The sequence below is a fragment of the Metopolophium dirhodum genome, chromosome 5 (assembly GCF_019925205.1).
Source record: "Metopolophium dirhodum isolate CAU chromosome 5, ASM1992520v1, whole genome shotgun sequence".
Classification (NCBI taxonomy): domain Eukaryota; kingdom Metazoa; phylum Arthropoda; class Insecta; order Hemiptera; family Aphididae; genus Metopolophium; species Metopolophium dirhodum.
In genome coordinates, this window is record NC_083564.1 from 10244509 (window position 1) to 10268711 (window position 24203).

At 27.0% G+C, this 24203-nt stretch overlaps 1 protein-coding gene across 1 annotated transcript; it reads right to left on the reverse strand.

Moving 5' to 3' along the window:
- Window positions 1-6039: 6039 nt before the first annotated feature.
- LOC132944924 (condensin complex subunit 1) lies at window positions 6040-23764 on the reverse strand. The gene is made up of 25 exons (XM_061014480.1): window positions 23483-23764; window positions 23285-23422; window positions 19006-19184; window positions 18763-18923; window positions 18550-18700; window positions 17914-18180; window positions 17628-17789; window positions 17398-17568; window positions 17179-17341; window positions 16674-16836; window positions 15815-15992; window positions 11877-12152; window positions 11608-11810; window positions 9965-10090; window positions 9786-9906; window positions 9646-9721; window positions 8176-8263; window positions 7984-8089; window positions 7822-7928; window positions 7619-7736; window positions 7416-7543; window positions 7180-7319; window positions 6983-7115; window positions 6538-6893; window positions 6040-6470 (listed from the first exon to the last, which is right to left on the reverse strand). The coding sequence occupies exons 1-25, from the start codon at window positions 23598-23600 to the stop codon at window positions 6142-6144; spliced, it is 4158 nt and encodes a 1385-aa protein (XP_060870463.1). The 5' UTR covers window positions 23601-23764; the 3' UTR covers window positions 6040-6141.
- Between the last annotated feature and the right edge of the window lie 439 nt (window positions 23765-24203).

Consider the following 24203-nt stretch of genomic DNA (forward strand, 5'->3'; position numbering starts at 1 on the left):
CAATTTATTTGTTGAAATTTATGGAAAAAAAAAAAATTGAAATTTTAAATTGCACGTAAACAAGTCAAAATATTTTGAAAATTTTATCAAGTATGGGAATTGATAAAATAATATGTGATATAAATTTCAAGAATCTATATACGGTTATTCATTTTTGAATTACAATAAAATAAGAAAATCGCTACATATGATAATAGTCGAGCTGTGAATATCTAATGTTGTAAAAATTTGAACTTCAATAACGCTCATAAAAATTGCTTTAAATAGAGTTGTATTACATTTGAAAATCTTAGACTTAAAAAGAAAAATTTTTAACTCAAAATAATTTGCACATTTTTGTGAGTCTTACGCTTTTTTTTTTCAAAATTCGAACTTTAAATGCTTATAAAAAAAAAATTGTGACTATGGAGTTTTAATATTTTACAAACGTCACTGTAACAATAAACATATTAAGAGCTTTGTATTAGATTTTCAAGTTTTTTTACCCAACAAATAACATTTTATTGACATTCATAGAAAAATAAAATAAAAAATTGGAAACTGAAAATATCCGTAAACAGTTCAATACAAATCACAAATCAATATTTTTTGAAAATTATTGTGTATATAAAATGCTTATATAAACAACCAGTGAAATTTGAATGTGTCTACGGTCAATTGTTTAAGAGTTATATCAAAAACCAAAATCGATTTTGTCGAAAAACTATTAGGATTTTTTAGATTTTAGACCCCCCAAAGTATTCATTTTCCTATCAGAAAAGATACCTACTGTTGAAGAAAATCTAAGCATTTTTACTGTCCTATAAAAGGTGAAGACACAAACAAAAAAAAAAATTTTTAAATTTAAAAAAAAACACATATCATTGTAAAATCAATTTACATTCATCGCTCCACTCAGAAATGAGAATTTTTACGCAAAGCCAATTTTCAACAAAATCCATTTATAATGAAATAATAACCGTATATAGACAGGTAGGTACATGAAATTGTCTTACCGAATATATAGGCAATTTTTGTTTAATTGCAGTCGGTAAAAAAATTGTTGGTAGGATTTCAATAAACTTGAAAATGTAATTGGACATTGGTACGGTTCCGCATAAGTTGTTAAAAGTGAAATTAAAAAAAAGTTGAGCGTAAGTCCTCAATTATTTTTTACGACCGTCTGAAGTTAGAATTTTGACGAAATTCATCGGTCTCGAAAATTTGCAAATTACTTTTCAGTTAGAAATTAATAAAACATTTTCAAATGTAAACGATGAAAAGAAAATGACTAAAAATTGCAAATTATATTGTATAAATGTATAAAATGATAATTTTTTTAGTTAAAGATTGAAAAATTAAAACATAGTTTTTCATAAGTAGTTGATATTGTATAACCCATAGTTCTTTAATTTTTAATTATAATATATAACTATACAAGTACCTAGGTACATATTTTATAATTCTATTTTGAGATTTTCTTCAAAATTAAATTGTTGGCCAACGTATGTCGATTGTCTTAACGTCGTACTCGATAACGATCACTAATTAGCATTATACATAATATAGATTAAAAAAAATATATCTTAATTTCAATTATTTACATAATTATCTGTGTAAATTATTGGAACTAGAAAGGAACGAATAATGTTGTTATTTTTCCTTGAAAAAAAGAACTAGTTCATTTCCTCGTTCTTTTTTTATAAAAAGGAATTCGTTCATCGTGCCGTTTTTTAAAAAGGAATTCATTCCTTTTGGAACTCGTTCCTTCCAAACACTGATATTATCAGGGCCCAGGGGGGGTACCTCACTACTTGCAGATAGTTACTAGACAGTTGTCAGTTATAGCGTTTTTGATTTGACGATAAAAGTGGGCAGTGTGCACTGAAATTAAACTGGCACTACACTAGTGCACGGTGCACTATGCATACATGTCGATTCCGACCAGTAAAAAAAACATTGGTAGCTGCTGATCCTCAATTCTAAGAAACTAATAAATTAACAAGATTGTACCTTTTTTAGATTCTGAGTGGAGCAATGATTATATAATTGATTTTACATTTACAATGTTTTTATTTGTATATATGACATCGCCGGGGGGGACTCAGTGGCACAACTACGGGGGTGCTAGGGGGCGCTTAAGCACCCCTACTTAACTTTAAGCACCCCCATGGGCCACATGCTCCATGTCGTTGTAATTTAAAATATATAGATATATATTAGCATTTTAAATATTAATGTTTTACCTATTCGTATCTCACTAAAAGTTTGATAATAGGTCAATTTACTCTAATATAAAAACTGACCACACCTTATTGAAACTAGCGAACGAAAATTTGCTATGCCGTACGTGTGTAAAACGAAGACAACACATGCGGGTGCGACGTCCTCTTAAATTTGAATTCAATGATAAATCATTGCATATATTTGCATATGAAAATGATTCTGTGAGAAGACCGCACATCCATTACAGTGGGTCACTCACTCACTCGACACTTACTGTAAAAGAGCAGTACCTTCGGGCCTAGGACAGGATAGTGTAATTTTACTGTATTCGAATTGAATGCAATGATTTCATTCGATAAAAAACGATTCTGGGCGGACGAGGGAATCTTTTTTATTTAATTTTATTCGTTTCTATGGTGATAAACGAAGCGTTTTAAGAACAGCTTAAGAACTATTTATATAAATAGGTAATTTATATAATTATAATTTATAATTAGGAAATATCATAAAAATGAAAAAAAATATAAAATAAAAGATAAAGCTCATAAGTCCATAGGCCCAATTTGGGGGGGGGGTCTAGTTTTTAAATATGTATATTCATTCTTTAATCCAACTAATAAAAAAAATTAAATATGGGATTTTTTAGCCAACTTGATAATCAGTGTACGTACCTGTCTAATAAGTGATAACTGATAAGTAATAATTAATATAAATGTATAGAATATATAATCAACTGTTGTTATTAATGTTAGTTTTAATGATATGAATATAATATGATACATCGTTGTATACACGATTATAAAAAACTTCATATAAGTTCTTTATAATCGTGTTGTATAACAGCTTGAGTATAGTATTGTTCTATGAGTATAGATAACCTGCTATCATAGTAGTAACACAGGTATAAATATTATTATTGCTTATTAGCTATTTTTAGAATATGTAATTTACGGAGATGTCATCTGTATTTTATATAAAACAGTAAACTGACTGACTGATGTCTGATCTATAAACGCACAGCTCAAACCATTGGACGGATCGGGCTGGTTTTGGCATACTTAGATAGCTATTATGTTGTATGTGTCCGTTAAGAAAGGATTTTTGGAAATTTTCCTCTAAAGGGGAAAATAAGGGGTCTTTTTTAGCTGTGAGGAAGATAAAAAATTGGTACGCACATCTATGCATCAAGATAGATTTTCAAATGCTTCTGTGATATATATAGAAAAAGACATTTCTGGTAGTATTAAAATTAAGAATATTAAATAAATTCGCTATATATATAATCAGCGTTTAAGATTTAACACTGCGTAACTATGTTATTTTAATTACTAATAAATAATTAATTAGCATTGAGTTGTTGAGTACTTGAGGTGTATATTATTGTATTTCATTTATTAAGTATTTTATTTTTACTGTTGAGTACCAAACTAAATGTTTTTTTAATATATTATAACCGCAAAAATTATAATAAGTGGTGAGGCCGCAGGAGCGTATTTAGATATTTTTTTTGGGGGGGGCTGTGGTATTTTCTCCAACTAAAATTCCCTAATTCAGCCTATTAAAAATAAGAGTTCGAAAATTAGTACACAATTTTAATTTTTGTCATGATTTTTAATGTTTTCAAAAAATTAATAATGAAATAATATTATATAATAATAATAATAATAATAATAATACGATATTAATATAACAAATCAAATCAAATTTAAATTTCTTTCTTTGCCACTGTTAGCAAATTTATCTAATAAAATGTCATCTGGTATGTCAATGTCTCTATAAATAGCTAAAAGGGCAAGTCCCACTAGTCTAGATTCTGAAGTTGTATTTCTTAAATACGTTTTGAGTCTTCTCAACGTCGAAAAGCTACGCTCAGCTGTAGCGGTGGACACTGGTATTATAGCTAGTATTTTTAGTAATTTATACATGTTTGGATACATTAAATTATCACAGACACTAATGCTCGTATAATTATTGTACGGTGATTGAAACGCGACAACGCGTGTATAATATCAGTAAATCAAATAAAATTACGATAATGCAGCAGTACCGCACGTCAAAATTAAGCATTATGTACCGAACTCAAAGATATAATCGTTACGACCAAAATCGTCATTGACACATTATAATATGAATAACTTGTTCGTTGTTAATAATAATTCTTTATAAAATTATATTGAACTTTTACGATTTTACATCTAGTAGAACATAATAAGTAGACTTAATAAACAATTCATAGATTTCGGGGGGAGGGGGGGCTAAAGCCCCCTCAGCCACCCCCATAAATACGCCCCTGGGTGAGGGGGTGTATTGATTTTATAAATGTAGCCCCCCCCCAAATCAGCTATCCAAATTGCGCCTATGCATAAGTCGCTCAATGTTTTGAAATTTTTACCATGTCTAGGTAAGGCTAATAAGTAAACAACCCAAATTTCAAGTTTTTACGAATGTTTTTAACGGAATTACAACAAAAAAACTCACAAAATTAAAATGTCTATAAATAGCTCAAAAATGGCTAAAATTTCCCGAACAAAATCCAAAATACAACAAAAAATATCTCTTGTCATTTTTCATTTGAAGCAATATTTCTGGTAGAAAACGTCGTCCGTAATTATTTAATATTATAAAATCGTGAAATCGTACGTTTTTTCTCCTTTAACCGCTTTTATTTCGAGTAGCGTTTCGAAAATCGAAAAATGATCTCTCTAAAGTACCAGCTCAAGAACATTACCTTTCAGAAAAGATGCTATACTTGATACTTTTGGGGAAGTTTAGAGGGAGTGTTTACAGAATAAAAAAGAAAAAGAAATAAACATCATTGTAAAATCATTACATTCCTTGCTTACCTCAGAATCTAAAAACAGTGTAAACAACCTTGCACATTCTTTAGGAGTTTACTCAGCACAGATTACATGGTGTCTCCTGAATAATGCTAATAGGCTGAAGATACCTACTCACAGTGGCATGGTGAACTAAAAATTTTCCAGAGGCAAGTCACAAATATCCCAAGTTTTTATGTATAATAATGTATTAATATAATATAACAAATTATATTTAAGATCGTTATTGACTACCTATTGAGAATATCATATTAAATTTACTAGGGGACCCACTGGCTACCAACTACCCCTCTATTTAAGAAAAATTTCAGAGGCCATGGTCTCTTAAATTACCGTTCTCCACGCCACTGCCTACTCAACTCGAACAACCTAAAAGATATTGGTCGGACTCAACTCCGATAACCCAAAAGTATTTATGGGACTCAATTCAATATCACCGACTATAAGTTGTAATACCTAGTCTATGGCAAAATTCCAAAACCGTAGCCGCCAGTACATAATTCACATGATTAACCATGATCTTTGAGAATATTTAAAAATATCTTCCTAAAATAATTAAATAACAAAAAAGATCGAGGAAGAAAATTGTTGTGTATCGGCATCTGTAGTTTTTAATTTAATATTTTATACTATATAATTTAGTGTTAAAATATAAAAATTATGTTTACAATAAGTGATTTTTTTTAAGGGTCGAGGAATGTTGAATTTAAAATGTTAAGTTCGGGCTCATAAAAAATTGGGAACCACTGCTGTATGTTATATTATATTAGGTATCTAATGATCAAGCTAAAAATATTTTATTAAAACCCCTAATTTATATAGGTAGTAGGTAGTATATTATATAGTGTATACATTATAAATACATTATAAAAATCATTCCATTAATATGAACTATAAAAATATATAAAAAAATAAAATCAACAAAATATGGTCATATTAATATAGTTATTAACCTATAAAGTATAACAAGGATATGCAAATAACTATTAACATAATATTATTAATATTTCATTAAAAATATATTTGAACACAGACAAATCCCATGAATGCAAAAAAATAAAATACGGAAAATAATAAATATGATGATTTCTTTCATCATTTAGGTTTTATACCGTGGATTTCTCTTACTCAAACTTCCAAACTTATTTCGTCTTGTAGTTCGTTTAATTACATTAATTTTATCATCATCAGTTTCAGTATCTTCATTGACTTTAATTTGAACAATCTTTTGAACATTACTTACACCACTTGTATGAGCAATTTCTTCATTATTTTCTTCTTCTTCGCTATCATTTTCCATCAGTCTCCTTTTAACTTTGCTACGACATCTAGCACTTCGTTTCGTTACCAACTGTAATGGTTCGATTTCATCTCCTGAGGATTCATTGGTAATACTTATAGGTGCTTTCTTTCTTACTGTATTTAAACCTTAATACAAATATAATAATTAAACAACTGATTAAAGATCAATATTTTAGATTTAAGTAATATTTACGTTTTCCAGGAGTTTTTTGGGAAAGCAGAACGACAAAGTCTTCATCTTTTACAATTTTTTCAATCTTACTAGTTAATTCATTTAATATTTCTTTAGTGGCTGGTTTTGCCATTTTAGAATTTGCACTTATGAGTATGTTAAAGTTATTGTAAACTCTAGGGTTTTTAAGTTTGTTAGTGTAGTAAGATAAATTGTCTGAGAGCTTAGTTAGGCTTTTGTCTGTATATTTAATAAGTGTCAAGCAATAAGATATATAATATTCTTGAATTTTATTATCTGATTCTTTTAGTCTAATACATAATTTGTCAACTAAAGATTCAATTTGGCGTTCTTTGTTAATAAGTGGAAGTAAAAATCTAAAAAGTAAAAGCATAATAGTATATTTGTTTATATACATACACATAAGTTTCAAACATAGGTATATATAATATATAAATATATTTACTTAATGATTGACTGAAAATCAGTTTCTGGTACCAAATCATCAGGGTTGGACAAGGCTGAAATAATATCAGATAAGACATTGTAAAGAGTGTTTCCTTTTTCTGCAATAACCCCGAAAAATTGTTTTGCAATGTCTGTAAGTAATCAGTATAATTAGTTTAAATAATAGTCAAACATCTAAGCATTTTATAAACATACAATTAATATTTTGTTCTTCATCAACAAGCAGTTTGGCAATACTAGCAATTTGTCCTCTAACTTTAATCATTTCTTGACGTATAAGGTCTACAATAGTGATTAAAGTACTGTAGCGAACCTGATTACATTTGTCATGTAACCTTAAATGTGTACAACAATTGAAAATTAAAATATTTTTAAAACAATTATAGTTAAATTTGGTTATTTTAAAAGATTTTATTATTATTTAGCATTACTTTGCATAAAGTTTATCAGTACAAGGTTCCATCAAATTTGGATGCTTGAAAACCAACCAGCCAAATCCAGATACGAGATCAATAGCTGTTTCCGAGTTATCTGCATTTGCGATTAGATTTAGAAACATCTATAGTAAAATTATATATTTTGTTATTTTATGTTATTTTAATACCTATAAATTATTTTTAAAAAAAAACTAAACCGGTAAGTGTTTTTGACAAAATGAAGTAGAAATCAACATAAACTTCATCATAGAAATAATACTATTTGTCTTCAAATCTAAATCTTTTGAACTACATGCGTTTATTAATATGTGTTTTCTGTAGAAAAGTTAAAGTTAACAATTAAAAAATATAATATACATTAAATTATAAATTAAAAATAATAAACATATTAAATTCTTACGAAAAGTGACTAAAAATTCCATTTCCGTTTAAAAGTTGTTTATCACATATTTGTCGGATTCGATCATTTATAGCCTCTATTTCAGCTGCTTCAGAATCATGTACATTCTATAAAAAAAATGTGTATAGAGCAAAAGTAATAATACAATAATTTGTTTTATACTTCATCTTCTTTAGCTTTGTCCATTTTTAATTTTTTAGTTTGGTATTTTTCTCTCACTTTTTGTATTAATTCCTTTGCAATATAATTGTCTAAATGATCATACTGTCTAAAAAATAATAATTAATGTTTAAATAACAAATAGAAAATAATGTATATTATTATGTATTAATAGTAAGAAAATAATAATTTTACTGTAATGCAATGTGACCAATGATAAAAAAAAATTTTGCAAGCATATTATTATTTAATTGAACATAAATTTCATTCTTCTGAGAGGAACCTAAAAAATAATTTATTAATATAATTAAGTGATAGTATGTTTAAAATATGTTTATAATAAATAGTGGTTTAAAAGAAAAAAAGGTGGGTAAGTAGATGTCGCTCTGCTGTACAGTAGGTTACAAGTGGGTCACTGTAATGAATGGTGTTAAATTTGGATTCAATGATATAATATCATTGTATAAGAAAAATGATTCTGAGCGAAAACGGTTAGTTAGCCTATGATATTACTAAGTATATTTGATAATATTATTGTGAAAATAAATTTAATTTTGTATATTTACTTATTTACGTGGGACCTTGTTTTAAATTTTCAATCCTTAGCTACAAAAGTTGAACATTTTATAAATTTTTAACTACAAAATAATTATTACATTTTAAATTTGATAAATTTTGTCAAAATTTGAACTTTAAATGCTTATTAAAAAAAATTGTGCCTATATATTTTTAATATTTTTCAACTGCTATTGTAACAATATATCAGAAACATTGCATTAAATTTTCAAGCTTTTCTACAAACAAATAAAATTTGTTACACGAGAAATCGAGTAAATATCAAATGTTATAAAAATATGAATTTCAAACGCTCATAAATTTAAATTTGACTTTCTTGTAGACATTTTTTTTTTGATAAAGGTAAACTTATGCATAAACTTGTATTACATTTTCATATCTTAGATTTTAAAAGAAAAATTTTTATGAATTCTCAACTTAAAATAATTAGCTAATTTTCGTGATTTTTCCGTATTTTGTCAAAATTTGAACTTTAAATGCTTATAAATAAAAACTGTGACTAAGGATTTTTAATTTTTTTTATCTGCCTTTGAAACAATAACCTAGGAGCCTTCTATTAAATTTTCAAGCTTTTTTACCCAACAGATAAAATTTTATTGATATTTATAGAAAAAAAAACTAAAAAAAATGGAAACTGAAAATGTCCGTAAACAGCTCAAAATAAGTCAAAATATTTGGAAAATGTTATGGTGTATAGAAAATACTAATACATTCAGTCAATACGGTCATTTATTTTAAAGTTGCACCAAAAACCAAAATCGATTTTCTCAAAAACTGATTTTGCCTAAAAATTCCCGTTTTTCCTTAATTTTTCACGTTGCGTTTGAGAACTACTGAGAAATTTTTACTTTTGACCCCCGAAGTACCAACTAGATTCACTTTCTTATCAGAAAAGTTACTGTTGAAGAAAATCCAAGCACTTTTACTGTCCTAAAAGGTGATGACAGACACAAAAAAACATAAAAAAAAAAACATACATCATTGTAAAATCAATACATTCATCGCTTCGCTCAGAATCTAAAAATAACATTTTTCTTAAAAGTGTAAAAAGAATAAGTTAGTGCTTCAAATTATACATTATTTGCTTACCATCTTTGTTATTTAACATAGAATTATACAATTTTTCAATCAATGTCATACAAGTTGCATCTGGTTGAGATGTCAACTAAAACATAAATACAATTACAGTATTCTGTTTTTCTTTATTATAGATAACATGAATAACTTACTTTGTAAATGATGTTAACGGCATTTGAAGCAACATCATTGAATAATTTAACTTCAGATTCATTAAAACATTTTTGTATTACACTAAATACTCTTTTAACTAGTTCGTGATTGTCAGTAAATCTGGTCATATATTTAAAATGTTATATATTTATTAAAATAAAATTATAAAGTTAATTACCTTTTAAAATGTTCTTGAGTAATTGGTTCCAATATTTGACAATTATAAATAAATAATTGAAAGTCATCACAAAATCCATACTGGAGAATAGATTCTAAGTTTCCCATTGCAATAGAAGGCTGTGCGCTGAAATAAAACAGTAAAAAGTAATTTAAAATTTACAATACAATAATTAATATTAAAAATTTGAAAATATTTAAATTTAACATTTAGATTTTTAAGTAAAAAATAATTAATCAAGATTATAATCATTACAAAATTGTTTTCCTTAGGATAACAAAATCTGGAATAATTAAAGAATATATTAAATAAATTCATAATCGTAATAAATAAATAGTACTAAAACATATGGTTAATTGTTAGTTATGTTTGTTCTTTACAGTACACCTTGGGATAAAGAACACATAAATAATATTAAAATATATTAACATCTACTGAATTTTTTTTTTTTTTAAAGCTAAATATTATTAATATTTATATGTTAATCAGTAGAACCTTGAACAAATTGGGAACGTACCGAGTTTGGATATTTTAAAGAATTTTTAATATGTTATAATAATTATTATGCACATACATAATATTATATGATATTTATAGTCATTATAATTATTTATTACTAGCTGATCTCGTGCACTTTGTTGCCCGGCAACCAATAATTATTATTATAATAGCTTCAAAACCCATGGCAACCATTTATGAACAAAAATTTCCATCGAAAATCTCAAAATCCTTGTTTGAGCACCTCCTGGGGTTGGTCCTCCCCCTTTTTAAATTAGCCTATCTTCTGCCCAGAAGTCTAATCTATCTATGTAGCTGATCCTGTGCACTTTGTTGCCCATTAAAAATGCCAACTCTATTTGAATAATATGTTTTACATACTACCCCATAGTAACAATTTATACATAAAAAATTCTATCGGAAATCTCAAAATAATATATAAATGGTAGCCATGGTAATATGGACAGACAGACAGACATACATTCATTTTTATATATAAAGATTATAATTATTAATAAAAAATGATTATATTATGTATATACATGATTTATTTACATGTAGGAGCGCTACAATGTGTATTGACATTCAGATAGGTCAATTATAATTCCAATAATAGAGAGTTTATGTAACACAGTTTCAAATAATTGAGATTCTACCGTATATACAATTGAATGTATATTTGCACGGAGCTTATAAACTTTAAACTGCAGAACCTATTAACACCAAATTTTGTAGACATAATCCTTGAGACTCGAGGAGTATACTTAGCTTTGTTTTTCAACCCATGTAGGTTGCTATTAGGTGACTCACACTTTAATTTCATTTTTTTAATGGTTATATCACTACCACCAGTAAAAATTTCTTTAAGTGCAGCACAACATTTGCCAGTTCAAGTAGTATTATTATGTAAATACACCATATAACTTTTAATTTAGTCAATATGAGGTTTTATCCAACAGGATAGCATATTATTTTAAAGTCAACTATACAATATTATATTTTTTAATACCTTTTCATAAATATAATTTTTATAAAAAGTTAATCTACAACATAAAAAAAAAAGTTAAGTTAAAAGCTTTAAATATTTTAACTTTATTATTACACTATGATATACAAAATATGTAGTTAAATTAAATTAAAGATACCTGGCCAGCAACGACAAAATAAGAGCAGCAACTACTCGATCTTCATCATTAATATCTTTAGATTTAGTCAACCATGCCCATAACACCATAATGCATTCATCATCTAGTGTTTTATTTTTTATCCATTCATTTAGTAAAGCTTTAAATGCTCTTCTATTAGTTACATTTAAAGTTTTTATTAAACATATAAGTCTGGTCATAATCTAAAAATAAATAATTATAGTACATTATTGTTGCAAAAATTAAATCAATATTATGTTTTTATTTACAGTTACAGGTAGTGTAGTAGATGAGTCCTTGTCTTCTTCAGTTTTCAAATATATCGTTTTATACGAATTCATCATAGCTTCTTTAATATTAGAATCAGATGAAAATATTAATGTGAGCATAGCGTCAACACCAGACTGACAATGAGGTACACCAAATTTATAAGCTGTTGTAAAAAAGTCAATAGCTTCTAATGACTCAGATAAAGTATTCCCAAACATCAATTGACTTATAGTATTTAATGCTATTTTAATAGTGTGTAAATACTCGGCACAATCCTAAAATAAAATTATTAACTTAGTAGACAATTTCTTATAATTTAAGTAAAATAATATACTAGAAAATAGAAATTGTTATCTAGATAATTCTTAATAATTCCCTATTTCATAAGCGATTGTTTTAGTTTCTATTATTTGAGTTCAAACAAGACACAAAATGCGTCAACAAGGCGTATGCACATTGAACACATATAGTGTAAACTGAAACGTGCACATATGATACATGGGCACTGATTATAATAAAATTCATACTATTATAATAATATATATTTCTAAATTAAAAATAAGAACATTGTTTAACTAGGACAATTTATTAATAAATTAATGATGATAATGTAAATTTTCACAGCTTATCTGGGCGATAAAACTGGATAATTGCAAGGCTGGGCATTAATGAGTTAAAAAGTTAATATTATTTTAACTTTTTAATTTAACTAGTTACTTTTGGCTTTTCATTAACTGAACTGTTAACTTACTAAATTTATTTCTTTTTAACGAGTTAATTTTTCATTTTAAGAAGTAACTTAACTTAATTTATTTTGTTTTTAATTTTATAATATTTCATTATTTCAGTCTATTTTGTTTTCATGTCAAAAAATATGTATCGTAAATTGCTTAAAGTTAAAAATGTATATCATTCGAATCTAACTTATATGAAAATACTGTATGAAGTATTAACACTACATCCTACAATTTAGTTTTGGGTTGGAAAAAAATTAAGTACGCTAGCGTTGTATAAACAAATTAACTTTTTTTTAACTTAATAAAAAGTTAACAAAAAGTGTGTATTAACTTAACTGAGTTAACCTATAGTTAAATTAACTTTTTGTTATAAGTGCATATTAACTTAACTTAACTGAGTTAAAAAAAATCATTAACTTGCCCAGCCTTGGATAATTGTGACAATGTTATTGAGTATATTATTTAAATTATGAATGATAATCAGAATCCGTCAATATTAATTTTCCAATGTTATTTTAGGTGTTAGAGAAAATTTTTGTCACGGTTAAAGTCATGGTGTTTATGTTAAATGCTTGATATTTAGTCCATCAGTCATTAATTGTATAATAATTCTTTTGCTGGGGGACGGAGTGGCCAAGCGGACTAAGGTGTCAGTTGCGACACGCACTGTCGCTGGTTCGAACCCCGGTTACGGGCGGCACTTCTCTTTGGGCAGTCACTGTGTCTGGAGAGAGGCCACCATCCCCCACCCGGGCATGGCAGATACCTACGAGTGCCCAAGGCTGGAAAAGTTAATGATTTTTTTAAACTCAGTTAAGTTAAGTTAATATGTACCAAAAACAAAAAGTTTAAAGTTAATTTACTATAGGTTAACTCAGTTAAATTAAAAGTTCATACACACATTTTGTTAACTTTTTATTAAGTTAAAAAAAAGTTAATTTGCTTATACAACACTAGCGTACTTAATTTTTTTCTAACCCAAAACTAAATTATAGACTATAGTGTTTATACTTTATAGTTTATACAGTATTTCCATATAAGTTAAATTCAAATGATATAAAAACGACATGAAAACAAAATAGACTGAAATAGTGAAATATAATTAAATTAAAAACAATATAAATTAACTTAACTTACTTCTTAAAATAAAAAATTAATTTGTTAATTCCATGTTAATTAAAAAGTTAAAAATAACTTTTAACTTAACTTTAACTTTTTAACTCGTTCCACTAGAAAATTCTGCCAAACTAACAAACACACAAATTTAAACACTTTAAACCTACAGTACCCTCCCCCACAGTAAAAAACTACCCAATAGCCTAAGTTGCCGCGGGTTAATAATAATAAAAAAAAAAAGTTCTTTTCATAAATTGGTACATATTTATCACTATAAATATCGGTATTTTATATTATATTATTTATATTGTTATTTTACACCTATTTATTGTACTACCATTGATTATAAATACTAATAGTATTTATAATCAATAGTACTTCATTATTAGATTAATTATAAGAATATTTGTCTATACTAATAAATCAGAATTTAACTACCATATAATTGTTGTTTTTTTTTAAATTTTAGATTTTTGAGACAAAATAGCATACGACTGATGAATCTTAAAAGTGAGGAATCTACATTATTTTAATAATGCACAGAAAACTTACACAATCCATTTTTTTATAAGTTATATAAGCCCATAAATTTATAATATATTAAACATAGTAACTCTTTTAAGATTCTTAAAGAAAATCCCAATTTTGCAACTACAAGAACAACATTAAGGTGTATAACCATCAATAATCCCCCGGTAGATGGCGGGACAACAAAAATACTTACGATTACAACAGTACTGTCGATTACTAATCACGTGCCCGCACACTAACAAATATCAGTAATCCACTGTTGTATTAATTAGGTAGTTTGTAATAATTATTAAAGTTTTTAGTTTTATTAGAATATTTTATTAATTTAAGATTTGTAAAAAAAAATTATATAATCTGCTATCTTTTATGCGATCTACCCAAATGTAGTATAAATAAATCATTAATTAGGATAGTAATATAATATATTAATATGTTTATTACAAAATGTAAGCAAATTATAAGTGAAAACAATAAAAAATTGAATGCTAGAATTTACTAACCTAACTAAACTAACTCTAGAGATATTGAAATGTAATTAAATGTACTAACAGCAGATACAAATGTGAGTGGCAATGTGGCATGAGTGTTACCAAATATCAACACATACAATAAATCGATAAAAAAGGTATTCAAATGGGTACCGCTCTGCTGTACAGTAGTATCGAGTGGTTCACTATAATGGAACTGTTAAATTGAAATAAAAAATAATATCTTTGTTTATGAAATACAATTCTGAGCGAAGACGGTATTACTAAAGATATTTTATGATATTATTGCTATTAATTAATTTTATTGTTATGAATACAGTAGATTGAATTAATTTGGATACTTCAAACATTCTTAATTATTATCAATTATCAAAGTATTTTGAACACTTTTAAACTATTTATAGCCATGCGTTTTTGTTTTTTATTTTTTTTTTTTTATTATTGACAGTAAATAATTTTTTATGAGTTCGAAAATCTTGTAAATTGAATAAATGGTGTTCCTCAGCGTTTTCATAATAGCAGTAAAAAATTATTAAAGATACATAGGTAAGATTTTTTTTTAAATTTTTAAAGTTAGGATTTTGACAAAATTATTTGGTACCTAATAAAAAATGTATAAAATGTTAAATTTTTGAAGCTATGGGTTGAAAATTTAAACATGGTTTTTCAAAAGTATACTAAGCATACTAATCTAGCCATAAAATCTTAAAAAAATTAAAAAACTGTTTTTTTTATAGTTTAATTTCAAATTTGTGACAAAAGACAATTTCAATTATTTTATTGTAATTTAAAAATATTATTCATGTACATGGAATTTTTGAAGTACATTATTATAGAATATACACAAAAGGACTTTTTCAAATGGAATGTTTTTGGCAAAAATTAATGCAGCCTTCTTGATGAGTACCATTACCAATAGTAAAATAAATTACTTTAATATCAATAACATACAATATACATAGTAATATAGACCCACTTGCCCACCTTTATTAAATTGAATTCATGGGGCATAACACCACTGTTCATTATTTTCTTGAAAAATATATAAATAAATATATTAGATACCTGAAGGTATGCAATTTTAGATTCTGTTGAGAAAATAAGAAAATTTATTTCGTCTGTAGTCATCTGTTTCAATTTGTCCATGTTAATTGATTCCATTGATCCCATTGTATTTTCACAGTACCAAATATTTTTTAACACTAAAAAATATTGTTTTGACGAGTGTTCTTCATCTTTTAATCTGAAATTAATTTTTTGAATATTTAAAATTTAAATCAACAATATTAAATATTAATGAATTTATTATAATAATTATAATAATAACAAACATGTTGGCTCTGTTTGAGGTATTAAGAGAAATTCAAATCAATATACGATATGTATGTATGTGTAAAAGTATAGCACTGCATATACCCACATACTGCATACTATACGTAGTATAAACGTCAATCACCAAATTGCAACGCAACATGTTTTTACAGAGTAGTATAAACCGCATGAGAATTACAGTGCTATTACACACACATGCACATTATATTGGTTTCAGGATAAATTACATTACACCACTCAATGACGAGGTACACTCAAAACCTATTACAGCAGAGTCGAGTTTCTGGGTACTTCAATGTACACTTTTAAAAAATTTAAAATAAATGAAATAACTAGATATTTATTCAGTTTGACATTTTATAGTTAAATCTATCATACAACAAATGCATGGTCATTATATATACAATAATACATTTAAAACACTATATTTTACATTTTTTTATATCAATATAAGTAAAGACATTATCAACTATAAAGTTTTATTTTAAAATAATACTAAGTTTAATCAGGCTTATTTTTTTCCGAGTATTATATAAATCATCAATCCTATCGCACAGTTTTTAAACATATATAGTTAATTAATACTACATACTGAAATAGTGGTTCTTCCTCGAATGTATATCTTCCACGTAATACATATTTTAAAGCAGACTTAAATTTGTGGGAAGTAATGTAACTTTTTATCTTCATTAAAACCTCAGGTAACTCCATATCCTTTAATATTTCGATTTCACCAAAAATGTTTGAACTTCTATCTAAAAACCATATTTAATTTCATATTTTTATTTAAATACAAAACAGAAGCTGTAGCCGCCAGTTAACATGCACCAACAAAACTATACTCTGTCAGTGAGAGAATGCATATCCCCCACGCGTCACCCGGTTAACAAAACTGATTACCTTATTGCAGGGACAACGTGGGGATGCGCAGAAAACCGATTTTGGTCATCCCATTGCGCGTTCTCTTGCTGGTCATAGTATAGGTATTCTCTTTAGAAACAGAATATAAGTTTGGGCCTACTAATCTTAGCTACTCGCCATAAGAAAAAAAATTTAACTATTAACTTTTTAATAGGTAACTAACTAACTAAACTTACCTTCAAAAATGTCCTTTAAAAACAATTTTAAAGGTGTCTCAATTGATGGCCACATATCTTCTTTGTTCATTTCAGAATCTATTTTAACTTTAAGCACTCTTTTCATAGATTTTAAATAGCAGTTTTCTTCTTTTAATTTATCATGTAGTTTGTCTTCTGTAAACTATAATTAACTTCTTAGAATATTAATTCATTTAAATATTTGTTTTAAATTTTTACATCACAACTATATGGGTTTAATTTGATTAATGTTTTGATTAATTGAATAGCACTTTTTGTAACATATGAACTTCTGTCATGTAGTTTATCCTCTGCACAATTTAATATTATGCCATACATCTGTTTTGGTAAACAGTCTTCATTTATTATGGCCGTAAACAACTGTAATATCTAATCATTTTGGATTAAACAATGAATAAATTAAAATAAATGATATTTTATGTACTTACTTTAGATCGAACAAATGCATTTACATCTAATAGATGATCTTGCATAATAATTATATAATCGTCTCTCGTTTTCCTCTGAAATTCATCCAATTCATCATTATTTAAAACATGAATAATCAATTCTTTCAGAACACTTAAGACGCAAATCCTCATAGTATACGGCTGAAATAAACATTTTAATAATAAAAGCTTAAAAATAATAATAATAATGAAAAAAAATACCTCATAATTAATAAATATTATCTAAAATTTAGATTCTAAAACATAAATAACATATAACACTTACATCAGATTCTAAGCATGGCAACAAATGTTCAATATTTGGCAATAACAATTGAGGGCAATGCCTGGCAATTTCCACAAGAAATGCACAACAAGATTTACCACCTGTTATTTCCTGATTATTTGTTTCTTTGATACCTTCCACTTCTCCTGTTTCTGCGATTTCTTTGACAATTAGTTCGATTAATGAAGATCGGTTATTTCCAGACTCAATTATTTGTATAACAATTTTAGCCAGGGGCAATGACAAATGTTCATATAATTTTAGTAGCTAAATAAACATAAATTATATGTATTGACAAAAAATATAAAAAAAAAAAAAACGTTTAAATATATTAATGATACTCAACATTTTTTGTTGACAAATTTCTGTTTAATTTTTAAAAATTAGACAAACTATTATATAATCTAAATTTATTAAAATATATTAATTATATAAGAGCCTTAGTCTTGTACACACTTGGTTTCAGCTAAATAAACTATGAATTGAGTTCAATTGGATTTTTGTCACATAAGGTAAATATTTTTTAATTATATGGATACTCCTTTTGATATAGCATGCACATATTGATATAATAAGTAGTTTAATAAGAAAATAAATACAAAAATTATTCAAGGTTATAAACATAAATAAACTTACTTGAACTACTCTGGTTTTAAAATCATGTGCATGGTCATAGTTAGTAATAAGTATTTCTAGAATTTGCATGACACTGTCACGAAGTGATTTGGTTCGTACAAAAGCAATACTAGGATTTTCCAGCTGAGTGTAACAACAAGAAGCAACATACCTGAAAATGAAGAATAATAATGAATAAGTCAGAGAAAAATTATAATAATTTATTATACTTACGATACAAAAGTATGATCAATATAAGGGGGATCATATAATTGAGTAATATTATTTGAAATAATACTGTAAATTGCTTTCAGCCCTATACACAAATTATCTTCCCAATCCCAATTATAATCAGAAGTATGCTTTTGAATCATGTCCTGCTTTTTATTTCTACCCTATAAATATTCAATGTAATTAAAAGCTGTGTAAAAGTATTAATTTATAAGCTATAGGTTATTTAGTGAAAATAAAAAATACTTTTGTTTCAAGAAGTAATAGTTTATAATCAGTTTCAATTTTTGTGTTAAAACTATGAACAAACTCAACAAAGAGATAAATATTCATTTTTATAATATTTGTAAATTGATGTCGTAGATCTAGTGACATATCTTCAATTTCTCCATAACTTGAGAAAAACGATGCTATAATATTTAAACCTAAAAATATTAAATGGTTTTTTTTAGTAAATAATCATAACATTTAAAAACAAAAATTATGATTTTTTATTTCAAACATAAGTAAATACAAATCTTAATTTATCATATCTATAATAAATTGTAATATGTAAGACTTGAGTAGTGAGTACTCTCTTTAATGTATACTTTCAAACAAAATAAATTAACAGGAAGATTTGTATTGCTATATGTCTAAAAATTAAACAATGTTTTATAATTGTATGACTTATGTTTGTTAAATCTGTAATGGCCGTTCTTACAATGTTCGGTTAAGTGTCAGTTAACGCTAACTGGCTGATAACAGATTTTATTACTGGCAGAAATCCGCTGGTGTCCGTTAACTTAAGTGGCCATAAGTGTATTTGATGTCATATAATAAAAGTATGTTCATGTTATACTTATACAATTTGAATAGACTTCATAGAATAATTGGTGGATTGATTGATACAATTGATAAAATCCAGAGAAGATTTGTTTGTGATAACTTATAAAATAGGTATGCAAAATTGTTTTCTTAGTTACTACTTATTAGTTATCAGGCAAACAATGGCTGATGTAAAATGTATGTGTAAGCTTATTAAAGGAATGATGGAATCCTCGGAATTATTAGAAAAATAATGTAGAAAAGCCTTTCTTTTAATTTTTTCCTTCCATCATACCTTATAACTCGAGTAATTATGTGTTAAATAATTCTAAAATTTGTATATTGAAGTCCAAAACAGTACTGGTTTGTTATAATGTTATATCCCTGCCCAGAAGTGCAAAAACTTTATAGCCCCGCCACTCAGATCCGTTATTACGCAGCCATCCATAATAATAAATATATCGCATTAATAATTCAAATGTTCTCGGAAAAATTTACAATTTCTATAGGTACCTGCCATAGGTATTTATCACCATAATATGGGTTATATACTTCTATAAAAACCAATATAAATAGTTTAATAATAACCACCGTGGGACTTAGTATGTTTTTGTTTGTTGTTATTTGATTTACAGATTTAAATTATTAAAATTAATTAAAAATGTTTTGCCAGGACAAGTGCCTGATGTAAATTGCCGGACATACTAATTTATATAATTATATCATTTTAAACACTTTTTGACATTTTATGTATTTGCATTCGCACATAGAAACGAAATCGAAAAACGTCACGTTACGAAAAAAAATTGCAAAATGTCATTTGTTATTATAATATATCTTTTTGATTTTTTGACATTTTATATCTTTGCTTTGGCACTTAGAATCGAAATCGAAAAACGTTACGTTACAAAAAAAACATTAAAGTAAAAATATCATTTTTCTCATACGAGATTCGAACTTCGTAACCACCGTTACCATAGCAACCGATGTTGCCATAGCAACCGTCATGTTACTATAGCAACCGTTATGTTGCCATAGCAACCGATGTAAGTATAGCAAAATATCACATAGTTAGGTGTGACTGCACCGACGCTCGATGTGTTTGATACTTCGACCATTTGAGCAAATAGCAAATGTCGCGAAAATGTCGTATGTGCTACATATCATAACAAATTAAATAGGTATGTCAGCAACTCGTGATACGCATGTCTGTGACGTAGCGTTTCTCTAACAGTCTGAGCGGTGGTCGAGTCTTCAGCGGCGGCGGCGGCGGACCAATGAGAACCGGAGAAATGCCTACGTCACAGTACATGACTGGGCGGAGAGTGGGTGCGTGATTTGTTTCTAAACCGGTAATATTGCTGACATACGTATTTAATTTGTCATGCTACATATAAAATGTGGTACTTCATTGCAGACCGTATGCAACATGTTTTAAATTTTTTGAAATATATTATTACTAGCTGATCCCGCGCACTTTGTTGCCAGTACAAAATGACAACTCTTAAAAAAATTTTGATTGTTCAACTCCTTTTGGATGTACCTCTCTGCAGTAAGTGCAACTCAGCCACCTTGGGTTAGGCAATGTGCGAAAATTAGATTTGATGGATGTTTGTATCTGATCTGCTTGATTAACAAAATCCTTCCACGTGACTCAACCGATCTATTAGTGAAAACCGTATGAAAATATGTTGAGTACATTTCGAGATATGCGCGTAAATATAAAATGTGCTTCTATTCTCGATTACAAAAAAAAAAACTTAAACATTTTCATTGATCGTCTTGAACATATATATTGTTAAATATATATATAGTAATATTAATTTAATTAACGATTAACCAATGGCAACCAATAATAATTATTATAATAGCAATAATTTAAAAACAAAAATGTCCATTGTAAATCTCAAATCCCTGTTTGAGCACCTCTCCGGGTTTTAATTTCCCCTTTTTAAATAAGTATATAGCACTCAAGGGTAATGTAGCATTCTAATGATGAAAGCATTTTTAAATCGGTCCAGCAGTTTTTGAGTTATAAATGGTCCAAAATTTTTGTTGAACTCTATTTTTTGTTATGTTTTTTCTGATGTATCTATAATAATGGATGGCTGCGAGTTCTGTGTCGCGGGTCTTCACGCGTCCAGCGGGGATGATATAACAAACTAGTACCACCAAAACTTTGATGGACGAACATGATTCTTTATGGTCATTACATAATGAGCATTAAATTTAATTTAATTTAATCGTAATTTATTGCTTAATTTGTATTATATTTTATGATATAATTTATATTCTGAAATTATGTAATTCAGTTTGCCTTTGATAAAAAAAAAAAATTATAATTAAAGTAAATAATAATTTAAAATTTTAACCTTTTTTGTAAAAATTGTATAAATATTAATACAATTATACATTTAATATTTAAATTTACAGAAAAAAATGAAAAAAGCGGGTAAGTGGATGTCGCTCTGCCGTACAGTAGGTTACAAGTGAGTCAATGTATAATGGATTGTATTAAACTTGAATTCAATGATATAATATCATTGTATAAGAAAAACGATTCTGAGACGGTTTATCAGTCTGGATTTTTTAAATTTTTATTATTTATTTTAGCCTTTAAGTTAAATTAATATTAAAATATTATAATTTTTTATTCGTTGCTACGGTGATATACAAAGCGTTAGAAATTTAAATCCCATTTTAAGCTGTTTTTCGTAATTTGTCAGTAGTTTTTCCAGTGGCATTAAATAACTATTGAGAAAATCGAAAAATGACCTCTCTGAAGTACCATTTTGATCCAATTTGCTAAAAGATAAGGTAGTATAATATGTTGAAATTGAAGCACTCCTTCTAGTAGAAAATGTGTATACAGGATATAAAAAAAAAAATAAACACCATTGTAAAACCACTAGCTTCCTCGCTCCGCTCAGAATCTAAAAATTATAATTAACTTGATTCTTTTCCAAATTACTAAAATGATAATTTGTTGAGTAATTTATTATATTTTGATAATATAAATTATTGCTAGGAATTTACAAATACCTTATTTTACAACATATTATGTAATGTAAAAATTAATAATAATATTTATTTATTTCAAGAATAAGAATAGTTTTTTTTTTTTTAATTTCTTAGGTACTAATTAACTAAAATGTTTATTAAATGATAAATTTAATAAACATTTTAGTTTTGTATCTAGGTTAAATCAAATTTCCTAAGCATTTAAATCTAGTGCCTAAAAGTTGTAACAGATCTAGGTATTTGTTGGGACTTCTATAAATTACTTATATTTATTCCAAATATTTTTAATAATATTGGCTGTCTGGGGAGTGGGGACAGGGACACTGATATATTTTTAAACTTTTCCCCTAAATTGTTATAGGTACAACATGTACAGATAGGTAAATATTGATAACTAAATATAATATATACAATTTTATCAAATACCTGACAAAAACAAAAAAATTCAAGGCGACTACACTAGAAAATTAGGATTAGTCTTTATTCAACACTATTAGTATCATATTGATAAAATAATAATTAATATGACATGTATTATAATATAATTATAATAGTGACAATAGAGAAGATCTAAAAAGTCCAAAATGAATTTGATCATAAATGTATATTTAATGCTAACCTACTTTGAAAATTTTTCCACTAAATAAAATAATAATATCAAATTAATTAATATACTATCAAATACAATATAACTTACTCTTAACAAGAATTTTTTCATAAACGTAATGTAAGACGTGATAGTCAGTCTGGTCAATAAACTCAATCACTGAAAATATTGTATCAAAGTTTTTATATATAAACTGTGCACCTTCTGAATTTAATTCTTCGTAGCATGCTGAAAATGTTAAATAAATAAATGCGTTAACATTCCAAGTATTACTGTAAAGTAGCTCACCTTTTATACGTGATTTCAATTCTTTGGGTTTTATTAATTTGTCAACCCTATACTCTATGGTAGAGGGTGTTCGCAATTTATTTCGATCAGTATAAATAAAAAAATCTTTGTCAGCCATTGTATGTGTTTTTAAACTCTTGGAAACAAAATAACTGTTTTGAAAAACGTACTTTTAGTCAATTCGTGATGTAAAAAACTGTTTATGCTAAAAAAACCGCCATATTCATTATCAAACGTAACAGTTCAATGTTAGTGAGCCGCGGCTGAGTGACAATAAATAAACAATATTATTATTATTTTCTATTCGATTCCATGCCGCCGCATGGGTGGTTTGCATGGAAGAGACTATTTGGTCAACAGTTGATACCATAGGGCAGTGCTTCTCAACCTTAGATACTATATTATATATGTATAAGTATTATAGTCTAAGTTCTCAACCTGGGGACCGTGGCTATAATCATATATAGACCTATAAACTAAGTTAGTTTATAGGTCTATGGCTATAATATTATGACTGGGGGGCCTTGAAATATTTATTTCAATTAAAATGTTTTCGATTATTTAGTTATTATCACGATTTAATCTTAAATCTATCTTAAATCGTGGTAGGTACACCTGTCACTTGTCAGCACGGATATAGATACTATGGACTATGGTTGCACAACGAGCAATAATAATACGGCGCCAAATGTTCTTATCAAGTTACATGTATACATACATA